General features: G+C 43.8%; 1 protein-coding gene across 1 annotated transcript in view; it reads left to right on the top strand.

The window, feature by feature from the left end:
* Positions 1-4,916: 4,916 nt before the first annotated feature.
* LOC119464299 (motor neuron and pancreas homeobox protein 1) overlaps positions 4,917-27,620 on the top strand; it is an 82,238-nt gene continuing 59,534 nt past the window's right edge. Inside the window, exon 1 of the mRNA XM_037725207.2 lies at positions 4,917-5,798. Coding sequence (XP_037581135.1) covers positions 5,354-5,798 — 445 coding nt within the window. The 5' untranslated portion in view covers positions 4,917-5,353. The remainder of the gene's footprint in view (positions 5,799-27,620) is intronic.

Genomic DNA, 27,620 nt, shown 5'->3' on the forward strand with positions numbered 1-27,620 from the left:
ATTGAAATACAGAGAATTCTGCTGGTGTATAAGTATACTTATACACCAGCAGAATTCTCTGTATTTCAATAAAGAGCTCTCTCTCTCTCTCAATCTTCCTTAGCCTTGCTCACTCTTTTGTAACGTTTATTAGCGATGAGACTCTGGGAAATATGCAAATATGTAATAGGTTATCTTATAATCGCAAAGTTAACAGCAACAACTTGACGCAATCGGCTTGATCTCTAATAGCGTGTATACACCGATAAGCCGTTCGACATATCGTTCACGTTAACATGGAGCGGCTGACCACAATAAATGCGCATCAGATAATTGCTAACTTAACATGTTGAAAATGTCACATTTATTAGTGTTTTCGTTTTCGTCGCAAAAATTTGCTTTTACAGTCTATGAAAGACAGGCGTTTCTCTGTTAAGTTAATATGTGCTGTCAACTTACAGCCTTACGCTTTTTGCAAACAGCCCTCTCAGAAGCGGAAATCAGCAAGTTTCAGGGGTAAGGCACACCTTTTCGGTGGTGGGCTATATCCTTGCGTGTTGGCGTCCGCCGCGGATCTCAAAGTTGCGGTCGGCCGGAAAACTTCAGATGAAATTCGGAAATCATTTTTCCGAGGACGCCTCTTGGAGGGCTTCGATGACAACTTGGTGATACACCGTATCAACATTGTTGCCTCAAATCAATGTCGTGATGGTCCGAGTGGGTCGACGTCTTGCGCAGCTGGACGGCGCCCCCTTTCACAGCTTGCGCCGACGACGTAACAATATATGGGTAAACGCGAAAGGCCACCGCACCACACCTATCAAGCCGACCGAAAGCTCCAGGAAGCAATAACGGCGTTCGAGCAGGTATCTTGCTGCCACGGCAATGCAGGTCTCCACTGCACTCCCGCGTTTTCGTATAAACAAATTATACCGAGTGCCCCGGATAACGTCAGCCAAGCTGTTCAGAGAAAAGAAAGACGAAAAATGCACGATGCAAGATGCGATTATAAGACATACAGTGCTCGGTCGCCAAAAGTCTGACGATCGAATTCCGTTGGTCTTAAAATCGTACCATGCACCGTGTTTCTTAAATAATTTTTTTCTTTGTTTCATTAGCTTGGCTAGTACGTTAGTCGGGACACCCTATGCAGAAAATTGTTAAAGGCGCTCTGGGGCCTTCCAGTGTTTTCTTTTTTTTTTTTATGGATCGCAGAATTACCGTAAACTTAACCAGGCTCTCAGGAATTAACATAGGATAAATTTGAGCGCTGTTCCATAAACAGTCGGAGTGAGACTTCTGGGGCCGAATTCACAAAGCTTTTCATTTGTAAGTGCGTGTTTGTTTTTTGTTTTTTTACCATTGGCTCGCCGCCACCGCCAATGAGATGTTTGATTAGCTGATTTTTTTTTTCTGATAGGAGCAATTATAGCGTAAAAGCTTTTTGCGAATACGGACCCTGTTATTCACGCGGTGGCATAAAATACCGTGAACTGTGCACTTTTTGCGCTTTTTGTTGCAAGAGAAGCCACATCGTGACACGCTAGATACGGAAGTGTCATCGATATCATCAACATCATCATCATCATGTCCAACTATATAACATTACTTCTAGACAGCACAAGCATGCGTGGCAGGCCTATCGTTTCGCCATGGAAGTCGTGTTAGACGACGCATTCATTTTGTATTTGCCCACTGCATGCGTTTTCCTATAGAGCTTTTTTTTCTTTTTTTTTTTTTGCTTCTGCCACGGACTTTCCTCGCCGGATATTGTGTGGATATCTCGACAACTTGGGTCGCTGGGCATGAGTCCGGGCATACCTAAGTGTCTATAATCGCTCAGTCCCCTATAATGGATGTGCCATTGTGACAGAAGAAATATGGAGCCTTAAATGTGCTTAGATATGTGCCGTATACTTCTCTGTGCCAAGCGCCTCTCGACAGCAATCTTTCCTCGACAATCATTGCCTTGGTCATCGTGAAGCAGACAGCTATAAGAGCTACAGAAGAAGACGAGTCTGTACTCGTGCCATCTTATATACTGTTGCTACCTCGTTAACTCAAACAAGTTTCAACTCATTTAGATTCCCACATCGCGGTGTATCTGCGTGTTGTTCCTTCTTTTTTCTTGATACGAGCACTTCCTATTTATTTTGTGCAATATTTTCGCAGTTTTGTAAGCTCCATTCTTTTCCTGCAATACAGATATTGGAGGACTTCGCAAATGCACCCTTTGATTTTCTACGGTGCAATTTGCCACATGTAGATATATACAGCCTACCGTAAAATTCGTTAGAAACTTCTGCGATAAATGTTGATTACAAATGAAATAGAGAAGACGCCTGGGAGGCTTAAGAATATAAAGCGTCTGACTGTCTGCCCTATACACAGGTATATGGTAGGGGTGTGCCTATGGTGATTTCTGAGACCAAATCGAATACGAATCGAATACTGCCAGAAGACAATCGAATCGAATATCGATTACTTTTCGAATAATAAACAACCGTTATCACAAATATTTTAAAAAATGATGTTCACATCCCAGTATCCTTAATGTTAGCAAGTTTCTGTATTACATAGTAGGTTATGAAGCGTTGCTTATTACAAGGACAAATGGAACATAAGGAGCAAACAAGTTTCTTCTATAGCCTGGAAAGTATGGCTACTTATTAGTGAGCCTGGCCAACTACGCAAGTTTTCATGTTTTATGTCTATACTGTGCCCCGCGGGGGTGAAAATTTGCCGTACTTTTGCTCCAATTTTATGTTTACTGGACGCAGTTGACGTTTTGAAAAACTCGAAAAGTATTTGAAAAATATTCGCATTTACGAATAGTGACTATTCGATTCGTCGCTCGAAAGTTTCGAATATTCGCGTACCCCTAGCAAATGGGAAGAGAGAATAGAAAGATGGGAGAGATACACGACGGGAAGACAAGGTGAATACGCACACATGCCGATCTGCGTCATGCCATTTGTGTTAAAAAAAAAAAAAGTGCTTGTTTTGCCTTGTGGGTAAGTGGTGAGATCGATGTCCGAATAAAGTCTCAGCGAACAGTGGGTTAATTATCCTGTCACCCCACTGCATTGGAGAGCAATTGTCCCTGCATATTCGTACATCTTGCGAACTACGGTTTATTCACCACTGCAAACATTAAAGTTATTTTACGAACAACATAAAAAAGCCTTCAATGTCTTTATGATTTTTAGCAAAAACTGAGAGGGCGTCTTGTTAATGACGTTGGCATTTGGCTAATAATTTTGAAATGATTTAAATCACGTCACCATTAATAAGTAGCCAAAGAAAGTCAAACATATAATTATGAACTGTACAAATAATTTACGTATAAATCTCAGTAATTTGTTAACATGATATTCTGATAAGTAAAAAAACATTACTATTAGTGTATAAAAAATTTATTTGTGTACGTATATTAAATTTTTGCCTTTTTGAGAGTGTAATATATATAATGCAACGCTACTTATTATCACTTGTTTAATAGCATTTTGGATTGTTAACGCGATAATGTATTTGCGTTATTACTTGAACTACTTTATATTACTTGCACCACATTGCTATCGCCTCTTTCGTCTCAGCACAACCATCTTATAACAACAATCCCTGTAACTGACGACCATTGCGTTACAAGTTCATCAGGCCAACAAAAACCAGTCCAGTGGTGCATGGGAGGTGGAAGAGTGTTGAGCATAGAGGCGGACTTACGAGGGCACAATACGCGCTGCATTATTTCTTTGCAACCACTGACAACGCATGCGGCATTCTATATGAGCCATTCCAACAAGTTTAATACAACTCGTACGGTCCGAAAATGCCTGAAAAACTGTAACATGGATATATGGTAACATGGATATTCTGTATGCGTGCTGTTAATTAACTAAGCATATTTTTCCTATTCCTTGGGACGGAATGCAAAAACACTCGAATGTGATTTAGTTGTACATTAAAGAACACCAGACTGTGGGATACCATACATTGGACTGCAACGCTAAAGGTATCCGATTTTGCCTATGCTTAAGTCTCCGTGGAAGCCATTTACTTATTACCTTACTTTTAATCACACCACGCAAATACGTGTACTGCACGTTTGCGTGATTTGGGGCAAAGTGGGGCAAACTTTGTCTCTACAAGGCCAGCCAAGCTTCGCATGTCCAGCTGATGGTGTGATTAGCCTCGCATGCGTTATACTTGAAAGAGACGATAAGTTCAAAATTGCCTCACATAATCTACGCTTAACAAAGATCCAACCTTGTATTGAATGCGCAAACAAAATGGCAACTATACTTGCCACGAGTATAACGGCATTATTTTCCTTTCGCCATGACTAACTGTAGCACAGCAGACATTTTCACTCTCTCTGCTCGCCAGATCTCGGAGATTAACACGCTATCACGCCTCTTTCCATTCATCGCATCCTCCACTATATAGTACGGTGTAAACCGGATCACGCACGGACACCATGCACCGCAGAGGGGAAAAGGATTAGCTGAGCCAGCCATCTGCCGACCACAAAACTGTCGAGTGGATCATCATGCACGCAATACGCTGAACTATACAGACAGCAGCAATACCGCAATGCGAGTCCAATTGGGAGCACTCGTCGCGCCAAATCCTCCCAACAGCGTCAGCAGTGGCAGTGCCGGCCGCAATCGAATCGCCGAACAGAGCTGCCTGCCTGCGCCCGAGCAAGCCGCGGCCTAGCGAGAGGGTCGGCGCAGTTGCGAGAGAAAGCGAGCGTCCGCGCCGGACGGGGAAAAAAGAGAGAGAGAAGAGAGAGCGCGATTTCCCCTTCGCCTCTGCGCCCGAACCCCGCCTTCCGAAACCCGGCGCCGCTCTCCAACAGCGCCATCCGCAACGCATTAGGCCTAGCGGTTAGGCCTAGCGCCGCCCCCTTCCGCCGCTACACGCGCGCTCACCCGGCTTCTGCTGCTTCCGCGGCCAGCGTCGGCGCTATCGCGGAATCGGCCCGTTCGTCCTTCCCCGCCCGAAGCTACGAAGCGGCGCCTTCCCCCGTTCTCCCTTCCTCCGGCGCCGTGGCAACGAAACGCGGGCCGAGACCGCGTCGAAATCTCTCCGCGCGCTTGCGAGTGCAGTTTACGCAGAGTAGCGAGCAGTTGCCGTGTAACCCTTCGGTAGATAGAGAGTGAGGGATACATACATCACACCCGAGAACTGAAAGCAGAGGAAGTCATCCACAGACCCCGACGACAGGCATCGGGCCCGTCGAGCGGCCGTCGCGGGGCGTCTGCTCAGCGTCGCAGACCGGCGAACTTGTGTGCTGTTGTAGGAAAACCCGGCGCATTGCAACTGTGCGCGTAAAAGCGTAGAGGAGTGTCCGATCAGAAACGGCAGCAACATGGCAGACACGACCGTGGCTGCTGCTGCAGCGGCCGCGGCCGCAGCGTCGACGGCCAAGTCCTTCTGCATCGAAGCCCTGCTCGCTCGAGACTCGGGCCGAGCGACTCCGGCGTCCAAGTCGCCCGGCAGTTGCTCCGAAGGAGACGCTGCTAGTCCGCCGCCGCCCACCGTTCCGGCGTCGGTGGCGGCCGTGGTTGCCTCGCAGGCGGCCGGAAGACTCTTCGGGGCTTTTCCGGGCTACCATCCAGCGCTTCAGGGGGGACATCCGTTGTACGGACTTCAGGCCGCCGGTGGGGGTCTGCCTGCTGGTGCGCTGCCTGGACTGCTGCCTGGAAGTGCGTTTCACCCGACGCTGGCTGAACACGGCATCAAGTCACATGTGTCCTTAGACTGGTTGGCCAGGACTGCGGGCTTTTACCAGCGACCGGGTGATGTCATGTCAGGTCAGTTTCGGTGTTCTTTATGCTCAACACTTTTTTGCAGGGGCGACCACACGTTTCGTGTTTTTGTCCTCAAACCGCCCGAATTGACACCGAAAGCGACAGTCGTAAGTCTTATCTTCGCGGGTAACCAGCAAAACACCGACAAAGTTATTCGATACATCTGGTGTACAAAACTTACAGCAGGTTTGTAAAAATATCTAGAATATTCATCCAAAACTGCAACGTGCCCGGAATTACAATTTGTACTGTGTCCCTTTGAAGATTTAGGTATTGTCCGCATGTACATGTAATGGCGCGTATTCAAAATGTGTGCAAACCCTGATATATATACCCCGATAAGACGCTTAATAACAGCGTAAAGGTGTTGGCGAAATTTCATTACTTCCCATAATGGCGCGTACGAACTTCCCCACACACACACACACTGCAGGCAAATGTGGTTTCCTCTTTTTGAACGCCGCATGCAGTATATAACCACAGCCGTCTGAAACCAATATGTTCAATGGATTTTCGACTATTGAGACGTTTTATATACATAATGCGCTTCAGGTGTGATGTGCAACTGGCTCTCAACTTGCCACTTTATACGCTACCTCTAAATTTCTCGCGAAGTAACCTTGCAGAGTTCAGCATGCATGCACTCTGGAAAAGCTCCGCTGTGGATGGTTATATGCTTTGTGAACTTACTCTAAATGTATTGAACATGGACTAATTAATACTTCAGGTATACGTAGAGATGTGAAATCGCGATATACCTTGAAAAAAAAAAAAGCAGTTTATTTCGCGCCCATACAGACTAAACTGAATCGCTGCAATAGACGCGTTTCGTGTTCGAAATGTGCATGTTGCACATGTTCCAATTGCATGCTGCGCATCCGCGCCATACGAAATGTGAAATATTTCTCTTCTGTCGCGATCAGCGAGATTTCGGTCATGATACATAACCTTGAGCCCGTTTTATAAGCCCATATGTTGGAAATCTGTTATATAAATCACGCTTATTATGGACAAGTACATACTTAATTTGATCACAAAAAAATAAACCAGCGGGCTCTCCGATACTTCTGCCATTATTTAATTGTAGCTCATAGTGTCAAAATCCGAGGCAGGTGCCGGAAAGGGCATGAAAATACTGACCACGTCGACACTTCTCCAATCTTATTTCTTGCCTACAGTCCTTTCTTTTTCTCATTAAATCGCATGTGCAGTGCATTACGGCGAAACACTTGGTTCCATAAGCCCAGACCCTTCAAACTTTATCTGTTTTACGCACTTGGATGCTATTGTGACTAGTATATAGTTGATTTTCTATATATCTACAGTGGTTTACACATTCTATACACATAAAATGTTTACACGTGTGCAAAGTAACTTTAACAATGCGCATGTCGCTTGGTCCCAATGAGCATACGTTTCATTCTATAAACGCGTTAAATAATAGGATTATCTCTATAGGAATAATTAGAGCAAACTCGTCCAATATACCAGTCACTGCGGGTGTGTGTATTGTGTTCGTGCTTTTTTTTTTTTTTATATACCTGGGATCTGCCAACACTGAGATAAATAAATTGCCGTGTCAGTTTCCAGATTTTGTACCTCCTTATTATAACTTGTTACAAAATTGCGGGAGTGGTAGGAAGTGTTACTAAAGCCCGCACTTGAGAATTAAGAAGATATTGACCTCCCTAACAAGTAATTCTGTCTAAATATTTAGCTTAAAGCCACTCACAGTTTCAGATGAATTCAACAGCTATTTTTTGAAGTAATGTGTGCAGAACGTGCAGAAAAGTGTCGGGACATTATATGCAGGCACAGTGCCGCCAGTGTGGTTATCGCAAGTAATATAAAGAATGTAGTGAACAACTCACTTTTGAATTATGTGTATATTGAAGCTATGTACCATCACTATACACGGTGATCCAAAATATCCCTCAAGTAACACAGTTTACACAGCAAACAGAATAAAAATAACAGTTCGCTTCTTACAGTGGGATTTGTATCAGAAAGAGATGTATAATGCGCCCTTTGAAGTGAAGGGCTCCTTTTAAAAGCTTACTGCTAATGCATTTCATACAGCTAGGTTACAGTCGCTAACAATGTAGACATGCATGTGGTTCTCTTCCTATGTCGCGCACCGTTGTGGTCAACATTACTAGATTATAGCTGCTTCTGCCGACTGGAAAACAAACTATAGTATCATCAGCACGAAAGTGAAAAGCTATACTACTACAAACGATATTGTTTGCATACATAATAAACAGCAGTGTGTCCCAGAATACTTCCTAATGGCGCGGCAAATGTGGTAAAACGAGTCATTATCATTATACCATCACGAGAATAAAAATGGGATATTGTGAGCGCAAAGTCAGCACTTTATTCATCGTCGTCATCTGTGTATGCTTATCATCCCTTTCCGCTTTGTTCTCCGGCAATGGTACTTCGAGCATTGTCGAATCCTGCCATATTGTCGAATTAGTCATCTTGTCATCTTTGATTCGCCTGCAGGGCTGCTACGTCCCCGCTGAATGGTTCAAAATGTCGCCATTACATAATTTGACAATATGGCCGAATTTGACGATGTCCATAATAGGCACCCCGGGTCTCGCGCGGCTGCTGTGGAATAAAAACATCACATCAACCGACGTCTTACAATATAAACGTTCCCGTTAAATTACCCTGAATGCCATAAAAACCGAGTTGGAAGAGTAATATGTTGTCTTCCCTGGTCAAATGCATTCCGGTTTTTAAGAACATATAGATCTATTTGCGTTCACCGCCGTCAAGTACAAGTTTTCCTACAGTAGAAGTCCTGTATTGGAAAAAAGGCTTACTTCCGACTTATACTCACACGGCATCGACGGCCAAAGAGACATAAAAGCCAGCCTATGCATTTCTGTTTCGGTGACCTAAAAAAAGTACGGAAATAATTTAATTCAACGATAAACTCGGAGGTTGTTTCATAAGTAATCAAATAACCACACACTTTGTTAGGTTCTGACGGCGTTCTGTTAATACTGAAGCCGACATAACGGAGTTCAGACAGCCCTTCAATGGCGCACACATAACAATTCCCATATTTGTGACATTGTCAGTGTGCTATTCATTGGGATTCGGTACTGTACAGCGTGAACGAGAGCGCGGAATAGGTCCGTCTTGTTGACAAGTATGCGTAAAAAGTATCGAGAGATGTGCCGTTTGGCCATTCAGGAGCATTTATTCGTTTCGTGCAACTTACTCGTATGTGCCTTTTTCATATCTCTCCGACGTTTATTGTTAATGACAACTTTGGTATTGACTTGAAGTAAGGATACTTCTGTGTCTCATTTTGCCGTGGTGGAACTACACCTTCGAAAATAGAAACTGCATGACATCGTAACAGTGCAATAAGCTGTTGAAAAGCAGTGTCGACGCTTACGGTGATAACATACGTATTAGAAGGCATGAAGCGTGACCTTTATCCAGGTGTTATTTATACGATTCCTTGTAAAGACTGTGACGCAGCCTACATCTGTGAATCGGGTAACTTTAGGAAAAGAAAGAAGCATGCAGCGCCAGTATGACGTGGCAAAGGCAAACACGGCATCGAATGCGCTGGCCGAGCACGACAAGAACACAGACCACACCATCAACTGGGACGCAGCAGCTATCATCGCCAGGGGAAAATCTCTATCTACACGCTTACTGCTTGAACCATTCTACATCCAAACAACACCACACGCTATTAAAAAGACACGGAGCAATATACCAGATAGCTACCCTAAAGGGGCTTTAAGCTAGCCACGATCATTGCGCCATCTTCCCAGTACATGAGCAAGGAATGTGCGTCTTCGTTGTTATTGTGAACAAGGGGCCCGTAGGGGCCTGGAAGCGTCAACATTGTGTTTTTTTTTTTCCTGATTTTGGCGAGTTTATTTTTGCTTGAGTGTGTATCCTCTTCGCAACACTGTATTCCGTCTAACTCTTGACTATAAATAGTATAACATAAAGTCGTAAGAATGACCCTGACCTTCATTACTTTTTGATGGTATTTTCAGTTTCTTGAACGTTGTTTGATCCCATTCGTGTGAATACTACAAGCTAGGCTAGCAGGTGACAAGTGTCTTCTTTTCTACTATACAATTTTGTTTTTCATGTCATGAGGTAGGAAACTGAAGGCTATTCTTAATGTAACGTGTTCCGAGTTACCTAGATGTCATTTATAGATGCTATTTCCCCCCAGCCGGTGTCATGATGTTGTCTCAAATGTCGATATAATCTTTTTACTGAAGAAAGATCGCAAATGTTTACCGAAACGTAACGATCATTGCGAGAATGTCACTAAGAGCTTGCTCAAACTGAAGTTGTCAAGCAACAAACCATTTGTTTACATGGTGGGTTTACAGAAGCTCTTTGTGCATAAGTTTGCACTCATAATTTGTTCTCCACACATTTCTAGCATGACCGAATTGGCCGTACAAAGCTGCAAATAAAGACAGGATTGTGCAATTTACGCCCACAGCACAGAAGATAAAGGACACATTAAAAAAAAACACCTTGAACAATTATGTTAGTCTCGCTGATCTACAATTTTTCAGTACGCGTTCGGCTGTTAAAAATTTTGCTGGCACATTCACAAGAACTTACATGTTTCCTCGTAATGCTGCGATTGCAAACATTTCTAAGACTGCAGTCACGTTTCATGCAAATAGTCTGCAACTTTGATTTCTTTTAGTTCGCATTTGTAGATAAAAGATCAACGAGTTAAGCAAATGAAATGTTTATTTTGTGTTATCAACAATAGACTCTATAGCACCGTGATAATTGTGTAAACATACACGCCGTGGTGGCTTCTAGTAGTCATGGTGTTACACTGCTAGCTAAGTCCAAGGTCGCGGGATCAAATCCCGGCCGCGGTGGCCGCATTTCGATGGGGGCGTTATGCAAAACCACCCGTGTACCGTGCACTGGGTGCACGTTAATGAACCTCAGAGAGTCAAAATTACTCCGGAGTCCACCACTAAGGCATGCCTCATGAACATGTCGTGGTTTTGGCACGTAAAACCCCAGAGATTAATATTAATTGTGTAGCTTACCACTCTTGGTGATCAACGCTTAAGAGCTGAGCTAAGAATGCTCGATAGACCTTCGTCAACTTTCCGCGTCGGTTTAGAATTGGGCGTGTAAATAATTGCAAATTCCTTTTCTCTCGCCAGCCCATCTTTTATAGAAAACTGAGACCTTTTAGTAATTTCAAAATGCAACCGACTGAGTGCCTTCTCAACTAAATAACTAATAATAACTTCAGACTTTTGGGGGAATATTTACTGTTATAGTAATATCGCCTACAGTAGTTACTACGTTTTCAATTCAAGTCATAGGCCACAAACTGCACGGGGTAATTTCTCTGTTTATGCATAGTTATGAGTGTGAATGTTTGTGCACTTTCTCCAGACAGCGTTCCAACTAATGTCGAAAACGCTCTTTCAAGGAGTGGCTGAGCTAAATGCGTTGGTGTCCTTTGAAACTTGACGCGACCCGCCGTGGTTGCTTAGTGACTATGGTGTAGGTTTCGGGCTGCTAAGCACTAGGTCGCGGGATCGAATCCCGGCCACGGCGGCCGCTTCTCGATGGGGGTGAAATGCGAAAATGCCCGTGTACTTGGATTTAGGTGCACGTTAAACAACCCCAGGTGGTCGAACTTACTCCGGAGTCCCCCCCACTACGGCGTGCCTCATAATCAGATCGTGGTTTTGGCACGTAAAACCCCATATTTTTTTTTTTTACTTGACGCGATTGGAACGTGTAAATAATGTGACTTTGCACAACATCAAAGTTATTGTTTCTTAGTAATGCTTTATTGTTTCTGCTGTCACAAGGATGATCAGTGTGCTTTTAGGAAAATTCGACTCTCAAAAACAGCTTTAATCGCATTAGACCTAAGTGTGGCTACAGTTGCTCTGGCTGGAAATTGTTCAGTATGTTCAGTGCGCTGATTTCTTGGTTACAAAGAAAATATGCTTCAAATGAGAACCTACAATGTCACAGTTTACCTCTAATATAAATCTGTTTGTCATATCTCAAGATATGTTGAATTCCCGCGAACGAATAAATCAATATGGAATCACTTGCTCCATTTAGCAGCGCTATGAAAGTCTTTGAATTCCGACTTGCTACCCGGTTAACATTTAACAAGTGCCACCATTGTTATTCGCCCACCGTGTTCTGTACAGTTGCTGGCCTTCCCTCTCTGGAACCTAGAACTACCCATCAACGACTAAAGTATGTATCTAAATTATATACCACCAAGTAAACATTGACCACACTAATTATTTCGTAATTAAAACTAATCGAAATTCCCGTCACCGCCAGTATGTTTATTCCCTCTCTGAATGTGCGAAATGACTGTTTCAAACATACCTATTTCTTAGAGATATTGCACTATGGAACCTGCTACCAGATGCTGTGGCTAGAGAACCTGATATTGAAATTTTCCTGCTGATAATATATTCAATTTGATATTTTCTGACTCTCAGCCGTGACCGCATTTCTCTCGTTGTAACATTTATGTGTAAGTTGTGTTTGTTTTTCCTGTTATTGTGCGATATTTTCACTCTTGCATGAATATCAAGTGCATTATTTGTAATAGCTTTATGACACATAATAGCTTTATGTAATAGCCCAACATAGGGCTGACAGTATCAATGGACAAACGAATGATTAATGAAGAGCACTTCAATGGTACACTCTTTGTTTACTGCATATGAATGATGTTCATAATAATAATAATTGACATTATAGAGCAGAGGTTTCCCTAGAATAATTGGTGCTAAGCTTTTCTTGTCGTGCTTTTTACTCACAGACATGTTTTGATGTTGAACAGACGTGTAACCTTTTTTGTTAGGTTAGCAAAAGTACTTTATTTGTACAGCAGGGCCTGTATCCACAATACTCTTGCGCAATAAATCTTCTCCATGCCCGGTTTTGGAAAGCCTGCCAGGCACTCATGATAGCTATTGGCATGACGAAGAAACGATTGCTGCTGTTTATATATATAGCATTTCAAGGATGATACCTATACGAAGAAAAGTTTTGTCAATGCAAACCTAGTTGTGTGTGTCTCTGTGTGTATTTTTTTTTAATTTTAGACGTTACATATTTTGGATTCGCTCGTGCTTTTGTTTGCCATTGATTTATGCTGAAAATTACAATCTAAGGGGATCAATACATGTAAATTTATCTCCAAGATATGTAATTTCCATCATGACTGTTTCATCTCGTCTCTGGTTTTCCTGCAGCAACCATATTCAGCTGAGGCCTCAAAATAAGACAAAGCGACTCTAAAGGCTCGAACAAATGACACTTCAATAGGTGTTAAGGAGAAGCGAAGCATCAACGTCATTTTCTAAGGTCATTTCTTAGAACGCCGGTAACCTGCTGCCAACATATAATTTTTTCTCACACGCACGCGCATTATAACATGCCTGCCGCTACATATTTATGGAATTTTTCCACGCACCTTAACGTATTGTTACGGGGCAATCGGGTGCGGCGTTGAAGACGCATCTGTCAACAAAGACGATTTGGCGGGAAAAGCGCGCAACTGGTTTTGGCAGCCATCTTGTATATGCATCTTTGCCGCAGCTTGTAAATGATCTGTAAATAGTGCTTCTTGCATGATCGCTTTACCATTCCCTACCCGTCACGATATGAGACACAGGTCAACAAAAATCTACCGCATTTTTTTTTCACGCATACGCATTATAAAATGCAAACAAAATCCCACCAAGCCCGAAGTATCATTTTTGCCACGCTGAACTTCATACCTGAAACTTGTCCCTTAAAAGCCAACGTAGCGTTTTTGAAACCTCGAGAGAGTATTCGGCTAGAAATAGTCCAACAAACATTTCATGAATTACCTACTAAGGTAATTTATTTTTTACTCAAGTAACATTGCATTGTTCTTGGCACGAATATACTTTCTATGGTTTGAAATAAAGACGATCAGGTCGTTCTAATTTTCGTTAATGTGGAATGTTCTTTGGGCTTTGTGGGGTTAACATCGTCAGCAAACGGCATGTCAATATATGCATCCCACCACTTTTTGTAATGTTGGCCCGTGAAACGATTAAACACTCTATCTGCATGTCGGACAACATTCCAGCCATGCCTTGCAAATCGAAATGCGAAATCATATCGGTGCAAACGGCTCATAGTTCTATAAGACGCCAGCTTGGGATCCCAGCGAAGATGAGTCAGTGCACAAATTCTTTTATGTTCAAAACCTGAGGCTTTTTATCCGCAAGACAAGTTAGCTTTCCTCCTAACTTTATCTGGGCAATTAGCCTAGCGATGCATGTTCACTGTCAACCACTCGTCTAGTCCGATTGTCTTAAATAAATTCGGTGTTGGCTCGGCGCAAATCACCGCTGGCTGGCACGAGTACGGCCCCATGGCGGTGTGGGCATTTATTAGTTATTACAGATAGCACGAGTTAAGTCGTAGGCTCGGTTTGAGCGGTGAATTAAATTTTATGCGTGTCAAATGACCCATTGAGCGAAATGCAGCTCCACTAACGTGAAACTTGGGGAGGTGCGAAGCATGCAGTGATGCACTGCTAATGGGGTCATACTGCCTTAAGCAATGGCTCATAACCCCGTAAACGCGGCCTCCCCATTACGACGACAGAAGAGAAGTGAAATTCTACACTGGAATGATGAGCAGCAACGCAGCCAGCTGTGGAAAACGACGACGACGACGAACGCGAGGGCAGTGGCACGAGCGCGTGCCGAGCGCGAGCACGAACCGCTTGCTTACCTTTTCGAATACTTGGCCTGGACTTAACAGAATCTGCTATTCTTTCGTTCGGGCCGTCGCCTTGGGATTCAGCCACAGAGATGCTTTCTTCGCTGTCCAAAAATTTCTTACAGAATCCAAACGAATGCCCTGCTAAATTCCATCTTTTTTTTTGTACTTTTAAATTAATTATTACTCATCCGATATGTCTCTCCTAATTTTATTTTAAGAGATAATTCTACGCTATTCTATGCTATTTCCATAGACATTCGGAAATTTATGCTCCATATTAACTTGGAATAATCCACCCATTTCTTGGCCAATCCCCCATCGTGGGTATGAGCGATCCACGTGAGTGAGTGAGTGAAATAACTTTTATTAGAGGTCCGGCGAGTACGCGAACCCACGTGATAGGCAACAACAACAACAGCCCGGGCCCATAAGGTGCTTCGCACCTAAAAGCGTATAAGCGCTTTGGTGGCCTTGTGCACACCAGAGGTCGGCGGCCAGAGTCCCGGGATCTTAGCTTCCGGGAACTGTGAGTGAACTTTCATCTGCAGGTGAGCGCACGATTACTGTCCTCTTTCTTTTCACCTTGCACCTTAATTTTCTCGCTTTCCCCTTCCCCAGGTGTAGGGTAACCAACTGGGCGAGACCTTGGTTAACCTCTCTGCCTTTCCATCTTGTCTCTCTGACTCGCATATCTCACCTTTAGTGCCTCCTCCTGTATACTCTGGTTAGCATATGTGAATTTTATATATAACTGCATGCTCTTAATCATTGTAGCCTGTACGGACGCTCAAACAGCTCGGACGGGCGCTTTTCGATTCGTCCAGCGGTTCGCTTCTAACTGTGCGCACCGCACGAGTTTCACGTTATTTACCGCGACGCACATACGCATTCAGAGCGCTCCAAGTGTCTATGACAATTATCTAAGAGACCGCACCGTAAGCTACAAAGAAGTGTTCCCAGCAAACAGCGAATTCCGGTGCCTCGATTGCCGCCAAGCTAAGTGACAGATAAGCGCTTCAGCTGCGAAAAGGTGCTGCCTTCCATTGGGTGTGTTTATAAAACTTGCAGCGGAGTCGTGCCGGGGCTTCTATTTAAGGTCATGTAGATGATACAAAGCTTCCATTAGAGCATCTGTTATCAGCTTCCAACATCCGCTCATCAAAGTACAGCGATAGGCGTCGTAAGTGCCTGGAAAGTGTCGCCTAAGAAGAATCAAAGATTGACGTTGAGAGAAAAAGGTAATCTGTACCAAAGGTGCACGATACGAATATCAAGAGCATTCCGGTGTTGTCGGTGCTAAATACCATTGACATGGGACTGATAACGTTATCAAGTTAGGGCAGAACCGAGACAAAGCGTACCTTAAGTGCAGGGGTACAGGAAACTGCAGCTGGTGTCAACGTGAGATTGTTCTTGTCAGCGTACAATGCAGCAAATGCGTTTATAAGGGTTATTTGTTTTTCTTCTCTTAAGAGGAAGCGTCCAACTCTCTCCTAAATTTTGGGAGAATATAATCTGATTCAGATTCTGATTCGACTAACTTTTAAAGGAGTGCTCACACATGTTTTCGAAGTTCCAGAAACGGTATACCATGCATGCGCTTCTCGCGTGTAAAATAGTCACACTTGGCAAATATAAAGATTGGGAAACACTCATATGTTATTTGATATTAAAGTTGCGTCATGTACATATTCGTGACACAGAGGAATATTTGCTGACGTAGTGTGGCAATACATTTATAGGTATGACGGTGTTGCTCAAAGAAGAAATTATGCTGATCTAGCAGACACATTGGAATCTATGTGAACCGAAGGTTTTGTGAAGCGGTCAGCGAAACGCTGTACAGCTAAATGTGAGGCGTAGAATTGTGTTTATTCTCATCCGGTGCAGCGTTCATGAGCCTTTGTTCATGAGCCATGTCGAAATGCAAAAGTCAATCCAGACGAATGCATATTGCGAGGCGTTGAGACAGTGATGTCGCGAAGCGAATGCGTGCTATGATGCTTATCGAAAGAATGGTGAGAAGAGGTGTATGGGTGCAGACAAGTGTACGACACACATATAAAATGCATTGAAGCATTCTACACCCCTTGCGTCATAGTGGCACATACATATATCCGATGGTACATGCGCAATAACCAAAGAATGTTCTACTCAAATATAAGAAATTCATAAAAATCAAGCACTCCCTTGAATATAATGCGCTTTTCCACTAAGAGTTCTGTGGGCTTTAGAGATAACTTTGGGCTGACATTATATATGTTCAGGTGTTATATCGTCAATTATTGTTTTATTACACAAGGCAGAGGTGCGTTCCCTGATGCTACTTTGTCGGTCAACATTCAGCGCTATATGCATTTTCGCCCCCCAATGCATTTCTCCGGAAAGTTCGGAAATTAATATCTCGGAACTGGTATCATCCTGAGAATTCGTTCCAAGTGGATCCGTCTTGCGAACTCCACGGCTAGAATTTGTAAATTGCAATATGGGTCACAAGATAATTCGTTAAAAACGTCATCAAAGAGTTTTTGTTAATTAGTCGATCATGTAGACTAGTAGACGAGCTCATGAACTGGAATGGTGCTATCTGCCACAGGCAACCTTCAAAAAAAATTTTTTTAATGTGTTCGCTGAAACACCGTGTATAATATAAACCGTGCGCGTAACACCAGCACGACACGCGAAACCGGGTCAAGTAGACAAATAAATATTTACTCTAAAAGCCTGCTGTAAAGACTGTTGGGCGCTTAATAGCCAGATGCGGGTATATATAACGCTGAACCATGCACTGAACCATCCCTTACAGAGACCACGTTGTTTTAGAAAGCAAGTGTTCTCACAACCTCATGCCCCTTCTTTTATGGAGGAACTTCACGCTGACAGTGTTGCCCGCTGCGGTGCCCAAATGGCTATGGCGTTTCGCTGCTGATATCGAAGTCGTGGCTTCGATTCCATCCGCGGCGGCCGCATTTCGATCCGGGCGAAATGCAAACGCACTCGTGCACGTCAAAGTACCCCAGGCGGTCAAAATTATTCCATTGCAACCCCACTACGGTGTGCCTCACAATCAGATCGTGGTTATAGCACGTAAAATCCTAGATGTTTATCTTTTTTCGCCCAGTGATTGTTGTAATTGGTCCTAGATACATCGTTCGTAACGTTGTCCTACCATCTTTTAGGACATGCCCATTTTGTCGCCGTCGTCGTAGGTGATAACGATGATGATGATCATCGTCATGGTGATTCCAGAAAATGGTACAAACAGACTAAAGGGGGTATGTAAAGAACCGGCAATAGGAGACGAACGAAAAAAGTAAGACAACAGATATTAAACTGTGAGCACCGAAGAATAAACACTGCGAAAAAAGTAAGAATATAGAAAAGGGGGGATGTTGGGAATTTTATTACAATAAAGAATATATTTGATATGATTTAATGTAGACACATTCATGATACACGTACCCCCCAAAGAGACAAAAGAAATCAGAGAAATGTTAAATAATAACGGTGTAGTTTATTTTGATACTTCGTGTAGGTAATTGTCAAGCGCGCTGCTGTAGCTGTAGTCTGTTGCCGAGGCTTCAAGGGAAAGCATATACCCGGACCACATGAACTCAATCCGAAACCCGAAACAAAACTTCAGAAATATTATTGGCATTGTGGTACCCAAGCATTATTATTTACCACTGAAATGTAGCCAGCTCTCAGGCTTTTCCAACATGCCGAATGTAAACTCGTATATTTAAAAGCGGACGCTTAAGCGACAGCAGTGATTCACGTTGTCTGCCAATAAAATACGAGCGTAACGACATTCCTCTCTTTTTAATAAAGATGTAGGTACAGGGTTTTTCAACAAGGTAGCAATTTCTTGGTAACAGTGCGAGACCATATTCGGGTGTACTATGTAGCACACAAGACATGCTCTGTCTGATGTAATCGTCCGAAAGTTTGTTTTTGGCCCGCTACATCTTACATTCGCCTACAATATAGTGTAAGTTCTGAATGTCAGTCTTATTCATATATAGGGACTCGTTGCACAAAGCTGTGATAGTTACTCCAGTACATTGCATACTTTATTTAAGTTCCAGCTTAATACACTCGATAATCTATAACCGTACATCGGCATCTCTGCCTCATATATGACACTTACACTATATGGTGAAAACAAAAATGTAATTGAATGAGAAATGGATAGGTTACCTCAGTCAAACGGTTGGCATTCCATTCCAGATGAATGCGAGGCAGATCAAAATAATGAAAACAACTTTAAAACGAGGGAAATGATAGGAAAGATAAAGAAAACTAAGAATACCCAGCGACCCAACAGTTACTCGGAAATATTTTCTGTAAGACAACCGAAGGTGTAGTCACTATAGTGATAAAACCCCGACATCTTTTTTACGAACGCAGATCAGTATAGCCACGATGGTTGCAGCAAGCATATTCCAAAATTAGCAACAATTCTCTCTTACTTTGCTTAATATTCGCGGAAACTGCTTGCCTCAGCTGCGGTTATCTGTTTCTTGTTTTGTTTTTGTTTTGTTTTCTTGTTAACATACCGTATTTGTTTTGTTTTCTCGTTTTTTTTTTCTCGAAAAAACGCTATTCTAGCCTTATCGCGCCCACGAGCTCTGATTGATTTATAATTGGCTCGTTTCTTTCAGCGCGCATATGCTTCGTAATTGTCCGTTCAGCTAACGATAAAGCAAGTCTCCACTCGATTGCGAGCACGCCTGCATGCCCTTTACATACTGTCGCGGACTCTTACAGTGCTATAGCGACAGCTCATTTAGTTGTCGCTTATCACTGCAGCGACCGCACTGTTTGCCGTGTCGAGATAGATACACCGAACGTCTCTATTGTTTCCCGTGCCAATCACGCAGACAAATTTGTTCGCACCCTCGCCAACAACGAGACGGTCTGGCATCGCACGTATGCAGATAAACATAAGAGTGTCAGCTCACCGAACACTCTAGTGCACGAAGAGTGGTCGATTACGACAAAATGTGCATTCTGCACATCGGCCTATACATCTGTTTCCACACTCAAGCACGGATACGCTATGTTTATCTGCAAAACAAGAAGTGTTATTTCTTTGGCCGAACGCCTATAACGGCGTAGTTAAAAGTTTTGTTCTCTTTTCCGCGGGGCCAACTGCACGAGTATAAGTGACAGGTACAGTCGGCCACAAAATTTTGCGGGACACTGATTCCACGACGTTTAGAATAGCTGACAGATGGGCGTGTTGGTGAACGTTCATGATGGGAAAAAACGCAGCTACTAAAAAGGAGACTTAGCAATACCGCCCTTAGAGCACTGTCCTGTGTTCTTGGCAAGTCTCCGCTTTAGGAGCGCTTTTTCCCATCATCATTCCAGCGACGCACGCTGATTTTTGCTCTGGTAAAGAAACGCCAAAGAAAAACGCTAAATTACCCTAGGTTGATGACGTGTTCTATCAGAAATATTTTTAAGCTACATTTGCAACAATACGCATTGATTCCAGAAGAAAAATGAAGGACCATAGTTTCATAGTTTCAAGGTGTCTTTTTTTTTTTTCACACCAAAATCCAGCGCTGATATGCCACTGCAACGTCACGGTCTTTAAAGCGTTTTATATTTACGTAGCTGCGGCTCGGTAAACGTTCTTGAATCTCGCTATCTCACTGCGTTCAGTGCCTGGCTCTTTTTTAATACAATGCAGTCCATATTTACCGATAAGAACTTCACTATAGGCACGAGCAGGCGCCGTCAAAATCTATGACGTCACGGCGAGCTGTTGCGGGAACTTCAAGACGGTGTCGCCACCCATCTTTTCTCTCTCTCTCTCTCTCTCTCTCTCTCTCTCTCTTATTTGTTTCTGTCTATTATGGGTCACCAACCCTCGGTAAGAGTGCTTCCTTTTTTTCGTGTTGTAGTAGAGTAATTTGTTAATAGGTATGGCGCTACGAACTTAATTGATCTGTGTAGCTTGCACATGCATACATTGATACTCCGAATGTGTATGAGCGCGATCGTTCTGCGCTAAGTTTTCCAATGAATTATATCATACGTGTCAGTGCTCACTGGAATGCAGATTTTTTTCGCTAACCCTGTGTCCCGTGAACGTTTGCGGCCGACTGTGTCTATAGAGGTGTACTTTTGTACAGAAAGCTTAGTCCTGCGACTGCAACTGAATTCATTGTACAGTCTTGCGACAACAGCGTTGCGTATTGAATTCATTTACGAGGCGATCGACTTACAACACTTATCTTTTCCACTGTTCATACACTCATTATCTGGCCTAGTTATATTGCTATCGCCAGGGGTATCACAGTAATTATAGTGCCACCGAATAATTCGACACTTTGCTGTATCTGTCACCCGAATTTGATGAACTCATATTGTCGTCCTAGTTTTCGAGAGGAACAGGATCCCTTTGTATGCCTTGCAAAGCTATCGATCGCACTGTCAATAGCGAACTATCGCAATACTATCGATAATACTATCGATAGCTTTTGTTTCATCATAGATATTTGTATAGAAAACTGTCGCAATACTATCCATAGTGCTTTTTACAGTAATATTATCGATGGTGTTTTTTTTTTTACACCATCGGTAGTTTTAAAAAAAACTTACCGATAGTTTTACATGACAACTCGTGAGTCAAAAATTATCTTTGGTTCGCCAGGACCTGCGAGACCGCACTTTATTAAAGAACACATTTTTTATACATTTCCGAACTGGACGGAAACCATTGTGGTCAGGCAATGTACGTAATTGTTACTAAAACAGATAACGGACCAAATTCAAATATAACCACGATGCCATTTCGCCCTCGTTTTTGAAGGTGGTTACTAAGTAGGATATACCAGCAGTCATCGAGGCATTGCGTAATCAAGGAGTACAAGAGGCATACGTGAATATCTTGGCAAATACTACAAGGATTGCACAGCAACTTTGGTTCTCCGCAAGAAAAGTAGAAAGTTACCTATCAAGAAAGTAGTCAGACAAGGAGACACAATCTCTCCAATGCTATTTGCTGCATGCTAAGAAGAAGTATTCAAGCTCTTAGACTGGGAAGGCTTAGGAGTGAGGATCAATGGCGAATACCTCAGCAACCGCCGATTTGCAGATGACATTGTCCTATTCAGCAATAACGGGGACGAATTACAGCAAATGATTGAGGACCTTAACCGAAAAAATGTAAGAGTGGGGTTCAAGATTAATATGCAGAAGACAAAAATATTGTTCAAAGCTTCGCAAGGGAACAAGAATTCAGGATCGCCAGTCAGGCTCTAGAGTCTGTAAAGGAGTACGTTTATCTAGGTCAATTACTCACAGGGGACCCTGTTCATGAGAAGGAAATTTACAGGAGAATAAAATTGGGTTGGAGTGCATACGGCAGGCATGGCCAAATCATGAATGAGAGCTTACCACTGTCACTGAAAAGAAAAGTGTATAATCATTGCATTCTACCGTTGCTAATATATGGGGCAGAAACTTGGAGGTTAACAAAGAAGCTCGAGAACAAGTTAAGGGCCACACAAAGAGCGCAAGAGTGACCTATCGATAAACGTGCTCCTTTACGGACTCTAGAGGCTGACTGGCGATCCTGAATTATTGTTTCCTTGCCAGGCTATTGAGCATTACCTTTATTTTCTGCATATTAATCTTCAGCCCCACTCTTACACTTTCTCGGTTGAGGTCCTCAATCATTTATGAATTTTTTAAAGCTCATTCCATACTAATTGGGTTAGTTGACAGGCCTATGCATTTGATGGTGTCATGCGGCTGCCAAGAGAGCATCAACCACTTATTGTGTCACTGTCCTTTATTTGACATACAAAGACAATCAACGCACTGCGGTGACTGCATGATCGTCCACTGACCGTACAGTCGCTATTGTAACGCCGGCTGCATCGATAATCACTGACAAGACAGTGAAAGCGCTTTCGTGCTTTTTGAAAACGACTTGCTTGTGCGAGCGCCGTGGTGCGGTCCGCACACTTCCACAAATTCATCGCCTTCGCCTATCTCTCTCTCTCTCTCTTGCATTCCCCTGTTTTTTTTTTTTTTTCCCTTATTATAGAGTGGCCAAGCAAACGGTTCTGTAGTTGACATCCCTGCTTTCTCCCTTTCGTTTTCTCTTTCCCTCTTTTCACTATAGTGCTATATACTTCCTAACGTCACACCTATTGCTACACTATAAGAGTCTGTGTACCGAGTCGCCTTCTGTAAATGATATCGTTCATGTCTGCCCTTGTATGTATTGTAATTGCATGTTCTGCAATTACGGTCGAGTAGCAAATGCCAAATCCGCCTTCCACCTGCCCCGTTTAGCTCCATTACAAAGAAGCTATGTTTCTAAGATTCCTAGAAGGCAACCGTGCAAACTTCGTTCCGCTTATGTCCTGACCACGTCGCTCGTGTACTCGAATTCCGCACATAGTTCTTTGAAGAGGTGTATATGATAGCGACGATTCTCGCTTTGTATCCTGCAGTTCATCGATTACAATGGGTCGTAACCCCCGGCGAAATAAGTCGAGACAACAGATACGGTACCCGGTCATCGCGGGTTCTCCGTCGCAGTGGCACCATTCGCGAGAGCTGACTCGAATGATATCATACGAGGGAAGAGCTGCTCAAAGGCTGATCGTACATTGGCTATGTCATGATAAATTACCGACGACTCGAGGTGCTGTTCTGGTCGTTGTTTAATACCGCCATATGTTAAATTCGATAAGCGTGACATTTTGAGCCAATCAAAGAGGCCGTAGCAGCGCTCTGGGCCAATCAGAGTTGACAAAATAGGGAACGGCTGAATTTCACAACGTCCAGAATATCACCCTCGGTGGACTGTGTCTCCTAGGACAAGCTCTTACCCCCGTATTGCAGAACGTTCCTCCATGGTTTTTGCACTTCGATTGCGACTTCAGGGAACTTGTTGTGGGAGTGCGAAAACCAGAAGTCGCTGAAGGGAAAGCGTTTTGTCCGCGCTGCTACCACCAATACGACCGAAAACCTATGTGGAACGTATAACCCCTGACAAAATCGCCCTGACGACTGCAACATAATCCTTCAGACCCCTGTCGACTTCGTTCTCTGTGAGGGGCTGGAGCAGTGCATCTAAATCCCAGCCCAACCCCATTCCAATATCCCATCCTCTGTGCCTCCACACTCTTAAAAAAGAAAAGTTCGCAGTTTATACTGCCTAGTGTCACAAACTGCAGAAGATGCGGTCACTGACCAAGTCAAAGTAATACACAGAGACGTTTCGGGACCCGTACGGGTTCTTTGTTCACACTTACGCGACTTACGGCTCTTGCCTGCTTAGTGTGAACAAGGAACCCGTACGGGTCCCGAAACGTCTCTGTGTATTACTTTGACTTGGTCAGTGACCGCATCTTCTTCCTCATCATGTTACCTGACCAGACGAACTTTCGTCGAATTCTTGACTACATATCATACAGAAATAACTACGGACAAGACGTCGTAACGAAGATTGCGACTTACGGCTCTTGCCTGCTTAGTATGAACAAGGAACCCGTACGGGTCCCGAAACGTCTCTGTGTATTACTTTGACTTGGTCAGTGACCGCATCTTCTTCCTCATCATGTTACCTGACCAGACGAACTTTCGTCGAATTCTTGACTACGTCACAAACTGCAGTTGGTAACGATAGAGTTAGTAACATAACTGACTAAACAAGATACTCACTGGTACTAATGGGGCTCAGCTAACGATTACGAACGAAGATAGCACCACCGGATTCAAAATTTCTCTTCTATAACACCTGTATCGGACCCACTGTGGAATGCGCCACATACGGTCCGATATATGCAGCAGAGTCGTGAGAATCTTTGTATCAGGGGGTGCTAACCACGCTTGGAATTGGTAGCTGAGAGCCATTAGTAACAGTGACTACCTTGTTTAGTCAACCGGACGTACGTCTGGTTGACCACCCTACCTTTCCTTCCCTCTTTTCCACCTCCTCCTCCTTGTTTAGTTACAATGATGTTACTAACTATATCGTTACCAACTGCCATTATACTAAAGTAGCAAATGGTGTGACACTAGTTAGTAACTACTACGATTGTTTTAAGAGTGTAGATGCCACGGAAGCAATTCGAGAGGAAGACACCGAATCCCGTCCCGAAAGTTTTAATAAAGACGTGTTCTAGTTCTTCCCATTCAATACTCCGTCTGGACTCGGTGGTGATTATGATGATTATGATGATGATTTATTCACACCCCCTTTGAAACAAGGCAGCAAATAGGCAGGCAAATAGTCACCTAGCTCTGTTTGAGCTAATCAGATAATCGATGCTCGCTTCTCCGTCTTGCATTTTGCCTACATCTCCTTAACTTATGTGTCTTCCTTAAAACCTATATATTTAACTTGTTCAGTTACTTATGAGTGTAGCGCATCCGGTCTTTTCATTCTCTTCTCTGTTATTTCTCCATCAATACTCTAAACGTCTCTTGCGCATCTGCGACTTCTGGCCAGTTATTCCCTCTACATCGAATTCCAGCGCTTCCGGAAGGTGGATGTTTCCTCTGGGTCTCGCTAGGTGAATGTACCTTCGCACTTCATTAGCATGTACTGAGTGGTCTCCGGACTTTTGGTGCAGCAGACACACGTCTCATCCTGTCGCGAATATTTGCTCCGACATGTTTTATGTACTTTGGCAACCAGCTCGGGCCTCAAATAGCAAGGCATGCGCTGCCCTTTGTGTTATCGTACGTGTTTTCCCTTCTAATTCATTTCTTGCCATTCCTGTTATTGTCCATGGTCTTCCTTGCTTCCATCATTTGCGTGCAGTTTACTGTCTCTGTTTCTCTTCGTTCCTTCTTTTTCTTTTTCAGGAAAGTAGATGGCAGCGACACCCCTCGACCGAAGGGGCCACTGCACTTCATGATCATCCACAGCAACCCTCGAGAAGTGTAGCGTCCTTATCAGTCGAGGGGCGGCGCTGTGCTCGGCTCGCGGTGGATAATCTGAAAATAAAGGGGAACCTGAATGGGCAGCAGTAATGAAACACAGAGCCCTGTGGGGCCACAATACGTATGAGGTGGTGTGTGGAATCTGGAAAGGAGTAGTGGTGCCAGCGCTAACGTTCGCAAATGCCATTCTATGCTTAAAATCGGATATCTTGTCGGGGTTGGAAGTTAACCAAAGATCGGTAGGCCGGTAGGCTTTGGGAGCCCACGCATAAATGAGGCAGTGCAGGGTGACATGGATTTGGCCTCTTTTGAAGTCAGAGAAACACAGAGCAAAATTAGTTTTGAAGAAATACTCAGAAACATGGATGAAAATAAATGGGCGGTTGAAGTGCACAAGTATCTGTACCTGAAAAGCATGGACACAGAATGGAGGAAGAGGTCGAGAAAGTTGGCAACCAAGTACAGGATAATTGAAACTGTAAATAGACAACCAGGAATCATCAGAAAGAAAGTGAGAGAAACAGAGACAGTTAATTAGATGCAAAGAATGGAAACAAAAAGGACCATAGAGATTTACAAGAATGAGAAGAAAAATTAGAAGGGGAAATCTGCACGATAACACAAAGGGCAGTGCCTTGCTAGTTGAGGCTCCGAGCCGGTTGCCTAAGGACGAAAACATACCTGGGCAAATATTCGGAACTAGATGAGGCATGTGCATGCTGCAGTAAAGATCCGGAGACAACTCGTCAGATCCTAATGAATGCGACGGCGTTCTCCCAGTGAGACCCATAGGAAACGTGAACCTTCCAGAAGCGCTGGCATTCTTTATTCATTCTTTGAATGAAGAATGAATAAAGAATTTGAAGTGGATGGAAGCATTAACCGGTCAGCAGTCGTGATAAGCAAGATACGTTCGGAGTATTGGTGGAAAAAAAGCAGGCAAGGGATTGATACGACCGGATCTCTTGCAATCATAGGTAGCGATACAAGGTAGATTTTGACGGAAAAAATTAAGATTCAGGAGACGTATACAAAAATGCTATAGACAAGAAAACATGTATAGCATACCTGATTAAATCAAGCAGGCTAGGTGACTATGTCACCGCCCCGTTTCAAAGAGGATGCTATTAAGTCATCATCATCATCATCATCATCGGGGGAGTGGAGGAAAAGCTTCGAGTCGAGGGTCGTTTGAGGATGCGGGTGTTAGTGTATTTAGTATGTGGCGAAGCACTGTTGCGTGATAGCGCACATGACTCAGCAAAACAGTGCCACGAGCACTTCGTGGCGGAGCACACGTGTGCACAGAACTGGTTCAGTGTACTACATGCGTTTCGCTACGAAAAAAAAAAAAAAAGAGATCGCAGCAGAGATGTTTGTAAAGGAGGCAGCGTGGATCATAGGAGGGAGAAAAAAAAAGTGGAAAGGGTGCGCGACAGACGGCGGCGATATCAAGTGCGTGGGAGCGAAGTATACCGAGCGTGGGAAGGGGGGGGGGGAGGGTTGTCCGGCCTGAATGAGACTTCATAGTCGCGCTCCTTATCGTTAATAGGCGCCCGGAACACACGCATTATCGCCTCCGGTACGCTCTCTCCTCCCAGGTTGCCCTGCATAGAACGAACTGCTCTCGCAACCCGTGCGCAGACGGTCGGCTTGAGCGGACGTCGAGTTGACATTACGCGGTCAGCGCAGTGACGTACGCCTCTCTTCTGAGCGGCAGTTTATCGCAAGCGCGTCGCGGACGGCTTATCCGGCGCCGGCCACTCAGCCCGCCGCGGGTCGTGCACGAAGTCGCGGACGTGCCGCGAAGCACGGCAGCAAGACCTGCCGGACTAAATGAAACCAGAAGAATCCGCTTGGATCCTTGAATTGTACGTAGGTGTGTGCAGCGCAATAAAAACGAAGACAGGAAAGGAACAAAGAAACGACTTGACTGACATTTTTATATTTCCCTTCCCTATCCTCCTCTCCACCTGCAGGGTAGTAAACTGAACAGTCTAGTTAACATGTCTGGCATTGTTCACTCAACTCTCTCTCTCTCTCTCGCTCTCTCTAGCGTCTGACTTTTCATCTGCTTTTCTCTTTAAGCATTCTTCAAACAGCCCATCCTGAAGT

Source organism: Dermacentor silvarum, chromosome 9 (genome assembly GCF_013339745.2).
Source record: "Dermacentor silvarum isolate Dsil-2018 chromosome 9, BIME_Dsil_1.4, whole genome shotgun sequence".
Taxonomy (NCBI): Eukaryota; Metazoa; Arthropoda; class Arachnida; order Ixodida; family Ixodidae; genus Dermacentor; species Dermacentor silvarum.